Source organism: Notolepis coatsorum, assembly GCF_963971535.1.
Source record: "Notolepis coatsorum genome assembly, chromosome: 10".
Classification (NCBI taxonomy): domain Eukaryota; kingdom Metazoa; phylum Chordata; class Actinopteri; order Aulopiformes; family Paralepididae; genus Notolepis; species Notolepis coatsorum.
Window position 1 is genome coordinate 131,657,748 of NC_140174.1, and position 19,458 is coordinate 131,677,205.

Consider the following 19,458-nt stretch of genomic DNA (forward strand, 5'->3'; position numbering starts at 1 on the left):
CATAAAATCCTCTCGATTTGCCAAGTATCCCTCCAGTTAAATAACTTTGATCAATCGGGGCGACGTTGATCAAGCCGCAACCCATAAACCTTTAACAAAAATGTCGTGCTGAAAACTAAAACCCGCTGCCATGTGCAATCAGTGGAATTCGCAGTTAGGAAAATGCTAAATGGCAAATTGTCAAGATCGTGAAGTTGCTTAAAAATGTTAACATTAAGCCTCGTTCTCGGAAAAAAACAATCTAAGACTAAACGACTGCAGACTGAAGCCCATGCGTTTTGCTAAAGGTTCCTCTTCCAACAGGCCTGTATACACTGTTGTCAAAGTGGTGCTTCCACCCACCCTGAAACAACTGGATCACATTAAAGTGCTGGAATGTGGCTAAAGGTGGGGCAGAGGTAGTTCAATAGAGCGGAAGGCAATGACCCCGTATTCTAATCCCGGTTATCAGATCCTTGTTTTTCTGGGAAGCCCCAGCCCCCAGGTACAAACCCTGTGTGTAGTGAGCTTTTCCCCGTCACATTAGCCCAGCAGGCGGAGCGGAAAACAAGCAAGACCCGGCACGTCTCAGGAATGAGCTACTTCCTATATATCTTCCCTTTTGAACAAAGACAAAAGTACATGCTGTCAGTCTGACTGTAGGAGAGGCCTCCAGCGAGCGCTGTCCTCTAGCGAGCGCTGTCCCCCGTCTCCACGGGACTCAGGAATACAGCGTTCAGTGGGTTGTGATGAATGGTTCCTCTGCCGTCTCCCTGTCATTACGCGAATACTTTCACTCCACCATTTGCGATATGAGGTGCTGGGTTATTATGGAAAAGTTAACAGAAAAGGTCAACTAGTTTGGGTTGGTTATTTAAAACTTTGGCTTAATTAAATGGCAAGTTGGTTTTGTTTATTTTAAATGTTTTAATTGTCCCTTGTTCTTCTCCGGGGCAGTGTCCGGTCTCATGTCCCACACAATGCTCTGTTAGGGAGCACGGACTAAAAGCCTATTATGTGTGTCGTGTCGAACCTTTTCAGGTCAACCGACAGACAAAAGGCAGTTCACAGAATCTCTATTGTCTGAAGAAGCACGTGAATCAGCCGTGCTTCAGCAGCGGTGTCTTTTAGACGTCACGCGGGCCTTCCTTTGATATCGTACCAGCCAGCTGGGCTTTGGAATCTCCGCTGTGCCGCATCGCCTTGAAGTAGATTGTTTTACTCGTGAATAAAACCTCGGCTGAAAGACCTCGTCTGCCGTCACCCGTCTCCCCTCCTGTCCTTTTCTTCCTCTCCGGACTGGGTGATGGAGCGTGTCGTCTTTCGTCTCTCTCCACAGGTGCTCCGTGTGCTGCGACCACCTGAAGAACTGGTACTTTGAGAAGGACGGCAAGCTGTACTGCCGCAAACACTACTGGGAGAAGTTTGGGGAGCTGTGTCACGGCTGCTCCCTGCTGATGACCGGCCCTGCCATGGTGAGTCCGCTCTACCTGTCTGTCTACTCTACCTGTCTGCTCTACCTGTCTGTTCTCACTACCTATGTGTCCTCACTACCTGTCTGTCCTCACTATCCGTCTGACCTTAACATGGACGGAACGGTTAATGTAAAACAATTATCTTGCCCATTTCGGTTCGCCCAACATGGTTCCCGGGGCGCCTTCAGACCGTCCAGTACACCCTGTAGCCTAAGTCGAGGCTGTAGAATCTTTCAGTTTGCCCAGGTGAGTTGATGGGAGAATCCGTTCAGTCAGAATCAGAGACAGAGACTGCACGTGAGAAAGAGAGAGAGGGAGAGAGCGTGCGAGAGAGAGAGAAAGAGCGTGTCCAGTGAAGACACGCTCTCTCTCTAAGGCAAGCAACATTATTATTTTTATTGTGAGATCACTTAGATTGGCTATTTAGCTTGTAACTGTCAGTCTCTCTAACACAGCTGGCTCCAACACTGTATTGGAATTTGGTCAACAACAAGCACACAGTCTAACTGAGTTAAGACTGGCCCAAACTATTTGAATATTTAAACTTTTCTTATTTTGGAAGGCATCCGGGATCAGACTACACAAATTCAGCCAGATTTTGACCCGATTTTGTCGTGTCCGACAATTCTCCAGCGCCCGATTATGAACATGGGGAATGTTCATATCCCTCGTAGCATAACGTAATCAAAGAACAGCGACGTGGCGTCAACGACACCCAGACGAAAAGTCTAGCATGTTAAACGTGACAATTCCTGCAACGTGTTCTTTGACTTTGGACAAAAACGTTCAGTCCAAACCAAACCCCTCCTCCTCGATCCCTGGCCAACTGCCAAGGTGGGGACAAAGGCATAGAGCGGCCAAGACACGGCAAGATGTTATGATGCTGTAATAACTAGGGTTGGGTACTGTTCACATTTGAACCGTTACCGATACCAGTTCCTGGAATTCCCTATCGGTACCCAATTGTACCTTTTTTCGGTACTCGACTCTCTGTTATAACACAAAAAAACATTGGTTGTAAAAAAAAAATATATATAATAATAAGTCAAGTTTCAAGTTTCTTTAATAGTTGTCATACAGAAGTACAGAATACTTTCATACAAAATGCTTCTTACTGTTACGCTCCAGAGACTGTGCTAGACAAGATGGTATCAAATAACATAGTATAGCATGTAATTTAGAAGAAGAAAATGAGGTCACAGTGTTCGGTATAGACATATGTACAATGTTCTGAGTTACCATATAATATACAATACACAATACTATGCAGTGTACTAATGTACAGTACTATCTAGTGCAAAGCAGAAATGGGATGAGGTACAATTTAGGTACAATTTACAGTAAGGTGTACGAGTTGTAGTGCAATCCTTCATCAATAAATATAAAGTGTGGGGAGTGGGTGCTACAGTGTGTTTGTTTAAAGTGGGTGTGTGCTATAAAGTGTGTGGAGTGGGTGCTACAGTGTGTTTGTTTAAAGTGAGTGTGTGCGTGTGGATGTGTGTGCTATGTGCGTTTGGTGGTTGTTGTTGTGTAGTGTTCATTGTTCGTTTAGCAGCCTGATGGCCTGGGGATAGAAGCTTCTTCTGAGTCTTTCTGTGCTCGCCTTGAGACTCCGGTATCGCTTGCCTGACCGCAGCAGTTCAAAGAGGCAGTTGTTCGGGTGACTGGAGTCTTTAATGATTCTCTTAGCCTTGCCCTTGCAACGCTTGTTGTAAATGTTCTGGAGGGTGGGGAGCCCCCCTCCAATTGTGCGTTCGGCTGAACGTGTCACTCTTTGTAGTCTGCTTCGGTCTTGTGCAGTGCTATTCCCAAACCAGGAGGTGATGTTGCCGGTCAAGATGCTCTCTATTGTACATGAGTAGAAGTTCTTAAGGATCTTCTGACTGACTTGGAACTTCCTTAGGCGCCTGAGGAAGTAGAGGCGTTGTCGTGCCTTCTTCACAACACTGTCAATGTGTGTGGTCCATGTCAAGTCCTCGGATATGTAGGCTCCGAGGTACTTAAAGCTGTTGACTCTCTCAACCGGTGCCCCGTCGATGCTGAGGGGGCTGTAGTCCTTGACCCCCGACCTCCTGAAGTCCACAATCATCTCCTTTGTTTTGCTGACGTTCAGGGAGAGGCTGTTTTCCTGGCACCATCCCGCCAGGACCTTGACCTCTTCCAGGTAGGCCCTCTCGTCGTTGGCAGAGATCAGGCCCACCACCACTGTGTCGTCAGCAAATTTGATGATTGTATTGCTACTCCGCTGAGCCACACAGTCGTGTGTGTACAGGGAGTAGAGGAGGGGACTCAGAACACAGCCCTGGGGGGCTCCTATGTTGAGGGTGATGGATGAGGAGGTGCAGTTGCCTGCTCTCACCACCTGGGGTCTGCCAGTCAGGAAGTCCAAGACCCACTGGCAGAGGTCATAGTTCAAGCCCAAACTTCTCAATTTCAACATTGTTATTTATTTAGAACATTTTGTTATTTATTGTTGTAACACACCACATAGAATAAACCTCATGATCAAGTATTGTGTGTTTATTTATTTTTTTATGCTTAAATATCAACATTATCTGGCCTTCCTCAGTAAATATTATCAAACTCCTCTGACCTCGTCTGGTCTTTCCAAAGACCCAAGAGACGGGACAGTAATATATATATATATATATATATATATATATATATATATATATATATATATATATATATATGTGGAAAAGGCTCCCTCTTGTCTAGTACATTACACTCTTATACTAAACATGTAAAGGTTCTGAAATCTGGTACTGATTGATCTAGCATGAATCGGTACTCAGTAGTACCCATGTAATTCGGTCGGTATCCTTAAAAGTACAGAGTAAACCGTTACACCCCTGGTCCTTAACTACCTATCTGTCCTCTTCTGTCCTACCTACCTTTCTGTCCTACCTACCCAGACCAGGCTGCAGAAACAAATTAGTGGGGGGGCATAAAATGTTCTCAGGGGGGCACAATGGTTTTTCAACACAGGTTACCTTTTATACGTTTCAGCTGGGACAACGGCGCTGTGGCTTGCTTGGCGCTGCCCACGGTGCTGAACTAAACAGCAGAGAGGCAGTTGAAAAATCTAATTTCTCTCTATCTTAAGAACATTCACTTATACAAAAACAGACTGAACGGATATATATAACAGACCTGCTGGGGCAGCGGACTGAGAGCAGGGGACACAAACAGGCTGCATAAGATGGTCAAGAAGGCCTGTAGCGTGGTTGGGGTGGAGCTGGACTCTAGCGAGGGTGGCGGAGAGGAGGAACCTTGCTAAGCTCCAGGCCATCAGGGAAAACCCCTCCCACCCACTATACACAGACTTGGCTGACAGGAGGAGCATGTTATAGGCTCACACTACCTAAATGTAGCACTGAACGGCACAGGAAGTCCTTCATTCCGACAGCCATCAGACTTTACAATGCATCACTGTGCCTCACTGCATCACTGAGCACAGAGTGACAGTTACCATCTTCCTGGACTCTTACTTTTTAAACAGCACTGTGCAATATTACACCTACTGTAGACTTCAGTATATTTTTACTGTATCTTTTATTCTATTTTTATTCTATTTCATTTTATTCTATTCTTAGGCCATTTGTTTAGTTATTCTTATTTGTGACTTCTGTCTAAATGTTTAATGTTGAGTGATTTGCAGTGTCAAATTTCCCTCAGGATAATACATTTCTATTCTATTCTATATCTTTGAAAAGTCTCCATTTATTCAACACTTCTGAATTCACTGGCAAACTGAACTGAACTAACAAAAATAAGGTGCATAAAAATCAAACAAAATTCCTCCGCAGGCTACTCACCATCATTAGTAGAGCGGCAAGCGGCGTTTGGGGACAGAGTGAAATCTTCTTAAAACACTGCCCCTCCACTCATTCCTGAACTTTTTTGTTAAGTCCTTCTCAAATGCCAACTGAATTAAATTGGCCTTGTGTCGATGAAGCATACTAAGGCGATGTTCTGTAAAGACGTTCTTGAGGGTAGAAAACGAATTCTCACAGAGTGCCGTGCTAGCTTCAGTAGTGTTGTTGTTGACATCAGTGCCCACTAGGGCTGTCCCCGACTAAGGATTTGGATAGTCGACTTTGATTGACAAAATGTTTTATTTTATTTTTTTACCAGGGTGGGCACAGCTGACTCAGTGGGCGGGCCCGGCCCCCTAATGCCCGCCCATGGCGCCGGGTCTGTACCTACCTATCTGTCCTACCTACCTACCCATCTGTCCACTTCTGTCCTCCCTACCCATATGTCCTTCTGTCCTACCTACCTATCTGTCCTCTTCTGTCCTCCCTACCCATATGTCCTTCTGTCCTACCTACCTATCTGTCCTCTTCTGTCCTCCCTACCCATATGTCCTTCTGTCCTACATACCTATCTGTCCTCTTCTGTCCTACATACCTATCTGTCCTCTTCTGTCCTACCTACCTACTAGGGCTGTCCCCGAAGCCTGTTTTTGGGCTTCGAACTTTGTCAGGGTTTTTCGAACAGACGTTTTTTTCTCCCATCCCAATTTCGCTGTGCCAATTCTCCCCTCCCCTGTCTTGAATGTTGCTCGCATATGCCCCCCACTGGCCGGTTGTAGGGAGGATAGAAGCCTTGCATCACGTGTCTCCTCCGATACACGAGGAGGCAGCCTGTCACATCTTTTCACCTGCCAGCGCGGACTCTCATTGGCGAGGTGTAACGTGTGGGAGGCTCACACTACCCCCGCCATTTCCTGTCTCTGCTGTGCAGGCGTCCCCTAACCGACCTGTAGGAGTCGCTGTCCACAACGTCCAGATTCCCACCCATCGACTTCCACCCGCTAACTCGCCAATTGAGTTAGTATGACGGCCGGCCCAAGCCGGAGGCAATGCCGACAGCCGGATTCGAACCCGGTGTCTCTTGCGTTGGTGACGAGCGCACTGTCCGCCGCGCCACCCAGCCGCCTCTCGAACCTTCGTTTTTAATAATAAAAAAATAATTCAAATCTTTTATTATTATTTTTAAATATCCTCAAACTAAATCCTCAATTTGAATAAAGTCATTAATCTGATTAAATGAGTTTTTTTTTATTTTTTTATTAAATCAACTTTCTTTAACACATTGTGCGCCAAAAACTAGTATACTTGTTATTGCCGGCCATGCGTTGTGCGCCAGAAACAAGTTAACTCGTTTTTGGGATCAATATAAAAAAAATTCGCCATGTCATTCATAATTCATCCAGCCTCCCTCCGCTGCTGCAGTCTGATATTGCAACGCCTCAATACTGCCCCCTGGTGGATTTCAGGCGAGTTACACTCCAAGCCAAACCGGAAGTGGCGCTCGGTGCATCTGGGAGAATCCTCCGGCAGTAATATCTTGTAGCGTGGATCTAGATACACACTTGAGTGCATTGGGATCGCTTTCGAAACGCAATAATCAATATGATTTTGCCGTTTATTGCGTCATACAAACGAGAAATGGATCTAGCAGATCAACGTCAAATAATTGGAATATTTTTCCTCCAGTCTCATCAGCGAACGGTAAGAGGAATCTAACGTTATTTTCAGCCCGATTGTTTATTTATTTCACGGCAATCCATCTGATCAACGTATCAACCCATAGTAAAAAAAGACGCTACTGACGATCAAGGAATTATAAACAACCCCCCCTTTCCTCCTGTAGTCTCGCGAGAGGTGCAGAAATGGGATTTGACGTCAGAGGAGACGCTCCGGTCTGTGTTTCACTGCACAGACTGGAATGTGTTCCGCGACACAGATAACATTAATGTCTACACGGAAACAGTGCTGGACTATGTTTGTACTAGGGTGGAAGAAACAATCCCCACTACCAAAATGAGAGTTTACCCAAATCAAAAACCCTGGGTAGACAAATCCGTCCGTGAAGCTCTGAGAGAGCGCACCAAAGCATACAACGACGGCCTAGTGGCAGGCAACATGAATGACCACAAGGTGGCGCGATACAACGTAAGGAGGACAGTGTCAGAGGCCAAACGGCGCTACAGGGATAAAATTGAACTCCAGTTTGAACAAGCTGACTCTAGAGCTATGTGGCAGGGGCTCAAAACGATGACAGACTACAAGGGCGCCTCCCTCAAACTGAACAGTGACATCTCCTTAGCAAATGACCTCAATACCTTCTATGCGAGGTTTGATGCTGGTAATAACAACACCAGCTCACAAGCCACGGCAATGGGGGGGGGGGGGGGTCGGCTGCTGATGGAGGCGCAGTGTTCAGGGTAACAGAGCATGAGGTGAGGCGGACCTTTAAAAAAGTGAATATCAGGAAGGCAGCAGGTCCGGACGGCATCCCCGGCCGCGTCCTAAAAGTCTGTGCCGACCAACTGGCCCCGGTATTCACTGACATATTTAACCTGTCCTTAGAACAGGCTGTCATCCCCACCTGCCTGAAGAAGTCCACTATTATCCCTGTACCCAAAAAATCCAAGCCTGCTTGCCTCAACGACTACCGCCCTGTAGCTCTCACCTCCATAGCCATGAAGTGCTTTGAGAAGCTAGTAAAGGGCTACATCTGCTCCTCCCTCCCCATCAACCTGGACCCCCTGCAATTTGCATACCGCCCCAACAGGTCCACGGAGGACGCCATAGCCCATGTGCTGCACACAGCAGCATCACACCTGGACAAGAGGCAGGGGAACTATGTGAGAATGCTATTCATCGACTACAGCTCGGCATTCAATACCATAGTCCCCTCCATACTTATAGCCAAGCTCAGGGACCTGGGCTTGAACTATGACCTCTGCCAGTGGGTCTTGGACTTCCTGACTGGCAGACCCCAGGTGGTGAGAGCAGGCAACTGCACCTCCTCATCCATCACCCTCAACATAGGGCAGGGCTGTACGTTAACTTTTTTTGCACATAGCACTGGTGCTACAGAGGTTGATAGTTTTGTAGCACAGGCCAAAATCTTGTAGCACGAGTATAAAACGTCTCTAAAATCTCTAAAAACAACCACAAGTAGTGCAGTTCATTACTTAAATAGGTATGTGACTGGCAAGGGACATGAATCTTGCATACAGGGCACACAAAATCCAAACTTTAACAAGAAATGCTTTTAGACAAATTCTTTCTTTATTTGCCCATAATGTAAAACAAAAAGAACAAGGACATAACCATATAACCGATATGAAGCAGTCCGAGACCAGGCAGCGCTGGTGTGGACTCAGATTACAGGGAAAGCTAGAAACCAACCTAGAAACACCTATAAACCAACATAACAAATAGATATAATGCATACAAACACCTGTACATATTTGTGGAACCAAATAAATAAATGTATTATTATTATTATTATTATTATTATTATAATTATTCGTGTGTGTGTGTGCGTGCGTGTGTGTGTGTGCACTGCACACGTGTCACAGTTCCAGCATCATGTCTGCTGGCCACTTTTTCAGATCCATACACACACACACACACACACACACACACACACTATTGCATTAATCAGAACTAAGTACAAGGAACTCTGCATGAATGAAAAGGGCTTTATAAATTAAATTAATTATTATTATTATTATTACCTTATTTGCATATTGTCTCGTTATTAGATAGATAGATTGATTGATAGATAGATAATTTATACTTTATTGATCCCGGAGGGGAATTTAAGTAGCCATACGATGGAGTTCTTTTTACAGAGTAAAATTAGCGGCTTAAATTTAGTGAATAGCATTTCTTCCTTGGCGATGCAATATGTCACATTCATCTTAAACTTTACCTCACGGAGATCAGCATCATCCGCTCTGGTCGTGTTTAGTCAGCGAGTGCAAGAGGGTGCCGGCCCGCTCAGGAGTTTATTTAGCGTTGAAGGCATCCTGGGCAAGAACGTGTCGATGGGACGTATTGTGTTTATTAATGTTATCCCTTTTTAGGATATTGTTACCCGCGACATAGGGATTCTCTGATCGGATCTTTTCCGGAGTCTCCCGGCACCAGTGACAGAATAATAATAGCTGTGCTTCCTCATTAAAAAATATCCACGGAAAATCATTTTCCCACTCTGCGTTATATCTGTACATCTTGTTAATCTTCTCCTTTTGTCTCGTTTCTATTAACGGTGGTCCCTCTCGGGCTCGTTTGGGGTTTTGATCTTGTACTTCTTTTGTTGGATTTAATACCTTAAAAAAGCGCTTCATCTTGTCGAAGTCACCCAGTCAGTGTACATTGAGCTCGCAATTTAGTCGCAGGGATATTGTTCGCTAGGGATTATGGGATTTGGTGTTTGATTATGGACTCTAGGCGAGACGGGACATTGTTTTTAATCGCACGAGACTACAAGTACCAAGTGGATAGCGTGGCGCTGTGGTCCATTCAATTTACCGTCACACTTTCTTTTTTTTGCTTGCGCCACGGGCCATCGCACCAGTGCTACTAAAGTCAATTCATTCATCGCACAGACTGACGTCAGTGTCGCACGTGCGATATATATATCGCACTGTACAGGCCTGACATAGGGGCCCCCCAGGGCTGTGTTCTGAGTCCCCTCCTCTACTCCCTGTACACACACGACTGTGTGGCTCAGCGGAGTAGCAATACAATCATCAAATTTGCTGACGACACAGTGGTGGTGGGCCTGATCTCTGCCAACGACGAGAGGGCCTACCTGGAAGAGGTCAAGGTCCTGGCGGGATGGTGCCAGGAAAACAGCCTCTCCCTGAACGTCAGCAAAACAAAGGAGATGATTGTGGACTTCAGGAGGTCGGGGGTCAAGGACTACAGCCCCCTCAGCATCGACGGGGCACCGGTTGAGAGAGTCAACAGCTTTAAGTACCTCGGAGCCTACATATCCGAGGACTTGACATGGACCACACACATTGACAGTGTTGTGAAGAAGGCACGACAACGCCTCTACTTCCTCAGGCACCTAAGGAAGTTCCAAGTCAGTCAGAAGATCCTTAAGAACTTCTACTCATGTACAATAGAGAGCATCTTGACCGGCAACATCACCTCCTGGTTTGGGAATAGCACTGCACAAGACCGAAGCAGACTACAAAGAGTGACACGTTCAGCCGAACACACAATTGGAGGGGGGCTCCCCACCCTCCAGAACATTTACAACAAGCGTTGCAAGGGCAAGGCTAAGAGAATCATTAAAGACTCCAGTCACCCGAACAACTGCCTCTTTGAACTGCTGCGGTCAGGCAAGCGATACCGGAGTCTCAAGGCGAGCACAGAAAGACTCAGAAGAAGCTTCTATCCCCAGGCCATCAGGCTGCTAAACGAACAATGAATGAACACTACACAACAACAACCACCAAACGCACATAGCACACACATCCACACGCACACACTCACTTAAACAAACACACTGTAGCACCCACTCCACACACTTTATAGCACACACCCACTTTAAACAAACACACTGTAGCACCCACTCCCCACACTTTATATTTATTTATTGATGAAGGATTGCACTACAACTCGTACACCTTACTGTAAATTGTACCTAAATTGTACCTCATCCCATTTCTGCTTTGCACTAGATAGTAACTCAGAACATTGTACATATGTCTATACCGAACACTGTGACCTCTTTTTCTTCTTCTAAATTACACGTATACTATGTTTGATACTATCTTGTCTAGCACAGTCTCTGGAGCGTAACAGTAAGAAGCATTTTGTATGAAAGTATTCTGTACTTCTGTATGACAACTATTAAAGAAACTTGAAACTTGAACTTTCCTTCACGCATGATGAAGCATAATGTATACCGATCATATACATTTGAATTTTTTAATATAGCGTGTATAGGAAAGAAACACCAATCGATAATCTATCATATGCGTCAGGGCCTATAACTCGCGTTTTAGGAATTACTGCAGAAAACCTTAAAAACATACTTATATTCACGACGGTATTAACACGACAATGTATGAATGAAAAAATATAACGTTCCCACATCCGGAACGATAGATACCCGATGTTGAATGGGCCATAGTAATGTCGATATAGCTATAATATTTAAAAAGTTATAGCCCTGCAAAGAAGGTAAACATCTCCATAGGGTTACAGCACTGGCAGACTGGGCCCAAGGATGGGTACAATGCATGGCGGACAATGTGTTAATGAATATAACTCATCAGTTTTAATACTATAATATTAGTGTAGCCTAATCTTTATCTGCAACTGTGAAGAAAAACCCCATTGGTTTAAACAGAATGAATGTCTATATATATATATATATATATATATATATATATATATATATATATATATATATATTTTTTTTTTTTTTTTTTTTTTTTTTTTTTCAAATTCGAATGTTGATTTAGAATTCGAATGCCAACGTAACGAACGAACGGACCCATCTGTCCTCTTCTGTCCTACCTACCAGGGTTGGGAATCGCCAGAGACCTCACGATACGATACTATCGCGATACTTGCATCACGATACGATAGTATCGCGATACTAAATATATTGCAATATATATATATATTTGTTTATTATCTTTTTCAACTGCAAAGTAAAACTTTGTCAACATGGTTTATCTAATAAAATAAAGTTCAGTCTGTTCATCTCACTTCAATCATTTTTATTGCAGAACATGGTATTTTCTCAAGCAGACAGATGTAAACAGTGTAATCTGTGTTGCATGTACCTGACAAACTGAACTGTTATTACAGTCATATTCCAATTTAACTGAATACACATGTGTGTGTGTGTGGACTACTGTACTATTACAGGTATTGAAATGAACAATGCAACTTCCTTTTTTAATGAATAATTAAATGTCAATACTTGGCGTCCCTGTATCGATACAGTATCGCCACGCAAAGTATCGCGATACTACTACGTATCGATTTCCCCCCCCACCCCTACCATCTGTCCTACCCATCTGTCCCTCCGTCCTCTCTTCATGCTCTTTCTGTTTTTATCTGTAGATATCTGCTGACATATTATATAGATAATGTCAAGTCAAGTCGAGAGTTTTATTTGTCACGGCATACAAGTATACAATGAAATGCGGGTGGTCTTGCCCGCTACGATGTGCATTACAGTGGTACAACATATAATAGAATCCAATAAAAAAAAAACATTGTGCAATAAACAGGTAACAGGTAACATGGTGTGCCATCTCGGTATCTGTACATCTGTACATGTCAATAATTTGTAAGTAGGGATCCTGTGCCTAAAAGTATGTTTCTACTGCCTATATGTTTCTAATGCCTATATGTTTATACTGCCTATATCTCCTTATTCTATTATACAGTAGAGTAGGCTATTATGTATTTTATTATCCTTTTTCTTTGGCTTGTCTGTCATTATACATTATTTTCCATCCGTTGATGTGCATTTGCTGTAACACAACACAGTTTTCTCCCAGGGATTGTAAAGGGTTCTTTCTCTCTCGCTCTCGCAAACGATTTTAGTGTTCGTCCGAGCCTCCAGACTTTTCATTTCATCCCGAGCCTAATTATATTTTAAACGTAGGGGCTAAATATAGAAGCCATTTTAATAAGTCACTGCCGCCATGGTAACCAGATGTGTCCCACCGTAACAGATAGCACACAGGATAGGGAGCGGGGAGGATTATGCCGTTTTGGAAGATTTATTTCATGTGTTTTTCATGAGACCATTGCCAACTCCATCCCCTCCTTTATTCAGCGTCCCAAGGAGCTCTCCGTAAGAGGTGCCTCCAGGGAGCAGGTCACAGCTCTCCGTAAGAGGAGCCTCCAGGGAGCAGGTCAAAGCTCTCCGTAAGAGGAGCCTCCAGGGAGCAGGTCAAAGCTCTCCGTAAGAGGAGCCTCCAGGGAGCAGGTCAAAGCTCTCCGTAAGAGGAGCCTCCAGGGAGCAGGTCAAAGCTCTCCGTAAGAGGAGCCTCCAGGGAGCAGGTCCAAGCTCTCCGTAAGAGGAGCCTCCAGGGAGCAGGTCAAAGCTCTCCGTAAGAGGAGCCTCCAGGGAGCAGGTCAAAGCTCTCCGTAAGAGGAGCCTCCAGGGAGCAGGTCAAAGCTCTCCGTAAGAGGAGCCTCCAGGGAGCAGGTCAAAGCTCTCCGTAAGAGGAGCCTCCAGGGAGCAGGTCAAAGCTCTCCGTAAGAGGAGCCTCCAGGGAGCAGGTCAAAGCTCTCCGTAAGAGGAGCCTCCAGGGAGCAGGTCAAAGCTCTCCGTAAGAGGTGCAGTAGCCTCCAGGGAGCAGGTCAAAGCTCTCCGTAAGAGGTGCAGTAGCCTCCAGGGAGCAGGTCAAAGCTCTCCGTAAGAGGTGCAGTAGCCTCCAGGGAGCAGGTCAAAGCTCTCCGTAAGAGGTGCAGTAGCCTCCAGGGAGCAGGTCAAAGCTCTCCGTAAGAGGTGCAGTAGCCTCCAGGGAGCAGGTCAAAGCTCTCCGTAAGAGGTGCAGTAGCCTCCAGGGAGCAGGTCAAAGCTCTCCGTAAGAGGTGCCTCCAGGGAGCAGGTCCAAGCTCTCCGTAAGAGGTGCAGTAGCCTCCAGGGAGCAGGTCAAAGCTCTCCGTAAGAGGTGCAGTAGCCTAATGGGGGCTGGCTTTGTGGCGATTAGGGGGGAGATGTCTTACATCAGGAGCGTGTGTGTGTGTGTGTGTGTGTGTTAGGTTCCCCCTTGCGGCCCCGCTTTGCTCTCCGCCGTGCAGCAGTTCTCCACAGTTCACCTCCCCCAAGCGCACAGCGGACTCGGCGGCGGGGGGGGGGGGGGGGGGGGGGGAGCGAGGGAGAACATGGGGTGGTTTTGGAGGCCTTCCATTACCTGACTCAGTCCTCTCTCTCTGTGGTGGTGGGCGGCGGCTGGAGATGTTAGCCACACTCGACCGCCGGCAACCGCACTGTTTATTGGAGACTGCTTTTTGGAGATCAGTATTGGTTATTAAGAGGAAAATAATGGATTTTTCAACTTTTTGACTCATTTCCGTCGTCGACCCTCGGTTTTGCATTATGCACGGCGCTACTTGGTTGTCATTTGGGGAACAGTGATACAGTGATATTTGACCCTAAAATAAAAGTATTCTCAGATACTTCATGCCCGGGGACTCATTCAGCTAAACTAGTCGCTGAAGGAACAACGAGGTATCTTTAGGTTTATACTGAGTGAGTTCATATTGATGGATCGTGGCTTCAGGTGACAAGAATGTCAGCAGAATATTTGACGGGAGTTTCAGACACAGTGGTGTCTTAGGAGCAGCAGAACTTGCAAACTGTGAAACAAGGCTACATCTTGCAGAGCGAGGCATCAAACGTCAGTAGGTTGATCTGAATTCAGAGAGAAATGATAGATGACCAAACAAGTTACTTTTATCAAGGGAGGTTTGAAAAAGATAGATTGCCTTTAACAAATCAATGTTTATTTTCCATAACTGTCTCACGGTTGGCCTATTTGAAGAGCAGGTGAGATCTCAGTTAGGCTCCCCCCTCCCCCCCCCCCAGTTAGGCCTGAGAAATTCCCATGCATTTGGATGCCGTGGATTCTGATGCGAGGTGCACGATATTGATTTTTTTGACCCAGATATCGATACCGATAACTTTCTGCTCCTCGTGGATAGCCAAGGTCGCTATGTGATTATCAAAGGGGTTCTTAAGGGTAAAGAAATGACATTTATGAATGTATACTGTCCCCCAGGCTATTCCCCTGACTTTCTATCCAAGATATTTGCTGAATTTAATGGCCTGGCCTCTGAGAACGCCTTTGTGGGCGGAGACTTTAATTGTCACCTCATACCGTCTCTTGACAAACTCCCACCCAGTCTGGCTCCCCCCTCTAGGCAAGCAAAGATGCTCACCTCCCTATGCGAAGACACTGGATACTCAGATGTCTGGAGAACCCTTTGCCCATCCGAACTGAAGTTCACCTTTTTTAGCGGCCCACACAAGAGCAACAGTAGAATAGACTATTTCTTCATCCCTTCCTCTAAGCTCTTTCTAGTATCGTCCTGCACAATCGGAAGCATCGTTCTATCGGATCACGCCCCTATATACCTGGTCTACTCCCTGTCAGAAGAGAGAGCGCTGTCGAGGCGTTGGCGCCTCAACCCATACCTCCTCAAAGATGATATATTTGTCTCCTATTTCGAATCGGAATTTAAAATGTTCTACTCAAGTAACTTTCGCTCTACGGATAACCCGTCTACTCTGGGAAACATCTAAGGTCTTTTCTCGTGGACTGATTATTATATCTTATGTATCATCCAAGAAGCGCAAGAACAATGTAAACTTCTTGAATCCAAACTAGCCGACCTTGAAAATCAGCATGTTTCAAACCCAGCCCCGGCTGTGCTTATGGAGCTTACGGCCACCAGAGCGGCGCTAAACACTCTTCTGATCCAGAACGCTGAATATTCTCTTAAATTTGCCAAACAGAGAATGTACGAACACGGTGACAAGCCGGGTAGGTGCCTGTCTAACTTGGCAAAAAAAAGGGCTGACACCCAAGTAATAGCCTCAATCTCTGACTCCAACGGGGTCAGGTCCTTTGACACCAAAACTATTAACAAAGAGTTTGCCTCTTTCTATGCCCAACTCTATAGGACCGAGCGACCCGATGGTGCTCTCTCTGACATGCAGGCCTTCTTCGCTGAATTACACCTCCCTAAGGTATCGAAAGATCAGAACTTGCTCCTTAACGCCCCAATTACGAAGGAAGAAGCTCTGGGCGCCCTTAAGGCTATGCCATCTGGTAAGGCTCCGGGCCCGGACGGTTTCGGATGCGAGTTTTATAAAGAGTTCGGTCATATTCTATTAGATCCCCTGCTGGCAATGCTTAATCACTCTGCTGAGGTGGGGATACTGCCCCAGTCTCTACGGGAAGCTAATATCTGCCTTCTCCTTAAGAAGGGTAAATGCCCTGAGGAGTACGCCTCCTATAGGCCTATAGCCCTACTCAATTCGGACCAAAAGTTGCTTTCCAAGATCCTGTCCATGCGCCTGGAAAAAGTACTCCCTTTTATTATTAACGAGGATCAGACCGGTTTTATTAAGGGTAGGAACTCTACCGACAACATGAGATGGCTCCTCAATATCATTCAAATGACTCGTGAGACAGACCACCCCGCGGTGGTTCTGTCTCTCGACGCGGAGAAGGCATTTGACCGTGTAGAATGGCTGTATCTATTTTTAACCCTCGCTGAATTTGGCTTAGGTGACACCTTTATTGACTGGGTCAAGGTTCTTTACAACTCGCGGATGTCGGCGGTCCTGACTAATGGACTTAGGTCTAGCAACTTTCCTCTGCAGCGGGGGAACCCCCAGGGGGATCCTCTTAGCCCTTTACTATTCGACATGGCCATAGAACCACTCGCACAGGCCGTAACGCAGTCAGCCGAGATCTCAGGTATTAGAGTGGGCGGGAGGGAGCACAAAATCACTCTTTACGCGGACGACGTGCTGATCTTTGTGTCTAAGCCTGACTCTTCAATTCCATGTCTAACCCGCATGATTTCCACATTTGGAACCTTCTCGGGGTACAAAATAAACGTTTCCAAATCCGAAGCAATGCCACTTGGGACACTCAAATCTATCCCGATACTGCCCGAGCCCTTCCCATTTCGCTGGTCGCCCTCCGGCTTCGTTTACCTAGGAGTAGACACCATAAGGGCAGACTTAGTTAGATGGGCCCCTTTACCGATCTCCTGGCTGGGTAGGATTGCCCTCGTCAAGATGAACGTACTCCCCAGACTGTTGTACCCTCTCCAAATGATCCCAGTGCTGCTGACAAACAAGGTTATCAAGGTGCTGGAAGGCTGGCTAAGCTCATTCATTTGGAATGGGAAGAAACCGCGTCTGAAAATGGCCAAATTACAGATGGATAGTGAAGATGGGGGTCTAGACCTACCTAATATTAGACACTACCAGCTGGCGGCACACCTTAGGGTGCTGGTCGGCTGGTTCAGATCAGACCCACTGTCAATATGGCTGGACGTTGAATCCTCGCAATCTAAGTCCCCCCTGTGGAACCTACTATTTATCAAAGACTTTAGGTCTGTGAGGAAGATGTGCTCCAACCCCATCACATTATGTTCCGTCAAGGCCTGGAAGACTGTCCGTAAGGTGGAGGGCCGAGCCAAGCTGACCTCTCCTCTTACCCCGATTGTAGGCAATCCTGACTTTAAGCCAGACCAAATCGGTGGCGGCTTCAAGACCTGGTATAAGCAGGGCATAACCGATCTTGGCCACCTGTTTGATGGCCGGACCCTAATGTCCTTTACACAGCTGCAGCAGCGATATGGCCTATTGAAAGCGGAATTTTTTAGGTACCTACAAATTAGGCAGTTTATCACCAAGGACACCTCACTTTTAACTGACATCTCCACCTCGCAGGTGGAGAAAGCCCTCTCCTTGCAGATCCCCAGAAAACAAATATCTATCTTCTATAGTACTCTGAACCTTAATTCATCTTTATCTTCCTATGTTACTAAACAGTCCTGGGAAGAGGATTTGGACATAGAAATCACAGATGCAGACTGGCAGGATACGTGGATCTACGCAAAAAAAATCTCGGTTTGTAACCGCACCAAGGCCATCCAAATTAGAATATTGCATCGCATTCATATTACCCCCGCCCGTAAAAGTAAAATGGATCCCAATACGTCCCCACTTTGCTTTAAATGCAAGATAGAGATTGGAAATCACGTCCACTGTTTTTGGACCTGTGTAAAACTACAGAGCTACTGGTACGACGTTGTAGAAGAACTGTCTGACATATTTCACACCCCCATCGAGCTGGATCCCCTCTGCCTTTTGCTGGGCCTCCCAGATATTCATGTTACCAATTCCAAGCATAAGAGACTGTTCAATTTGTTGACATTTGCTGCTAGAAAGAACATCCTATTGTTTTGGATCAAGGACGAGGTCCCGTCAATAAGGTCATGGCACAATATCATAATGGAATGTATCCCCTGTGAATATATTACGTGTATGCTGCATTCCAAGTTGGACACTTTTTATGAGATCTGGGACCCCTATCTGTCACATATTGGGCCTGCACTATCCACCACTGTACTCGCCGGATTTCCCCATTACCAGTAACCTCCCACTGCTGCCTTGTTTTGTCTGACGGTACTGGCATTGTAAATACTGTACATGTCCTATTGACTACAGTGGTACTATACATGTTCTCTTGACTGCGGTAATACTGTACATGTTCTCTTGACTACAGTAGTGCTGTACATGTACCCTTGACTACAGTAATACTGTACATATCCACTTGACTACAGTAGTACTGTACATGCCCACTTGACTACAATGATACTGTACATGTCCTCTTGGCTACAGTAGTGCGGTACATGTTCTCTTGACTACAGTAATGCTGTACATATACCTTTGACTACAGTAATGCGGTACATGCCCACTTGACTACAGTGATACTGTACATGCCCTCTTGACTACAATAATACTGTACATGCCCACTTGACTACATTGATACTGTACATGCCCTCTTGACTACAATAATACTGTACATGCCCACTTGACTACATTGATACTGTACGTGTCCTCTTGACTACAGTGATACTGTACATGCCCTCTTGACGGTAATAATACTGTACATGCCCACTTGACTACATTGATACTGTACATGCCCTCTTGACTACAGTGATACTGTACGTGTCCTCTTGGCTGCAGTAGTGCTGTACAGGCACTCTGGGCTACTAGGGAATACACGGTCATATGCACACGTTCACAACACACATATATGCATGTACACATAAAACATATACATAGGTAAAGCACACGCACATATGGGTAGGTAGAACACACATATATATAGCACACGAGATAAGGCGCACACGTGAAAGCCACACTTATTTTATTTTATTTATTTTATTTTCTATTGTCATTTCCTTATTTAATTTGTATTGTCTTTTTTCTTTTTTGTTTGCCTGTCTTGTGATGTTATTACTGTTGTTAGTGTCATTATTTGTATTATTGTTAACGGTATTGTATTGTGATGTCTTGTTCTATGTTGAAAATTGAAAATAAAAACATTTATATTAATAAAAAAAAAAAACGTTCTGCTCCTCAAGGTCGATACCGATAACCGATATATATATAT

At 45.4% G+C, this 19,458-nt stretch overlaps 1 protein-coding gene across 1 annotated transcript in view; it reads left to right on the plus strand.

Moving 5' to 3' along the window:
• The window catches only part of limk2 (LIM domain kinase 2), a 103,090-nt gene that overhangs the window by 32,358 nt on the left and 51,274 nt on the right, over window positions 1-19,458 (plus strand). Inside the window, exon 3 of the mRNA XM_084323983.1 lies at window positions 1,319-1,454. Coding sequence (XP_084180109.1) covers window positions 1,319-1,454 — 136 coding nt within the window. The remainder of the gene's footprint in view (window positions 1-1,318; window positions 1,455-19,458) is intronic.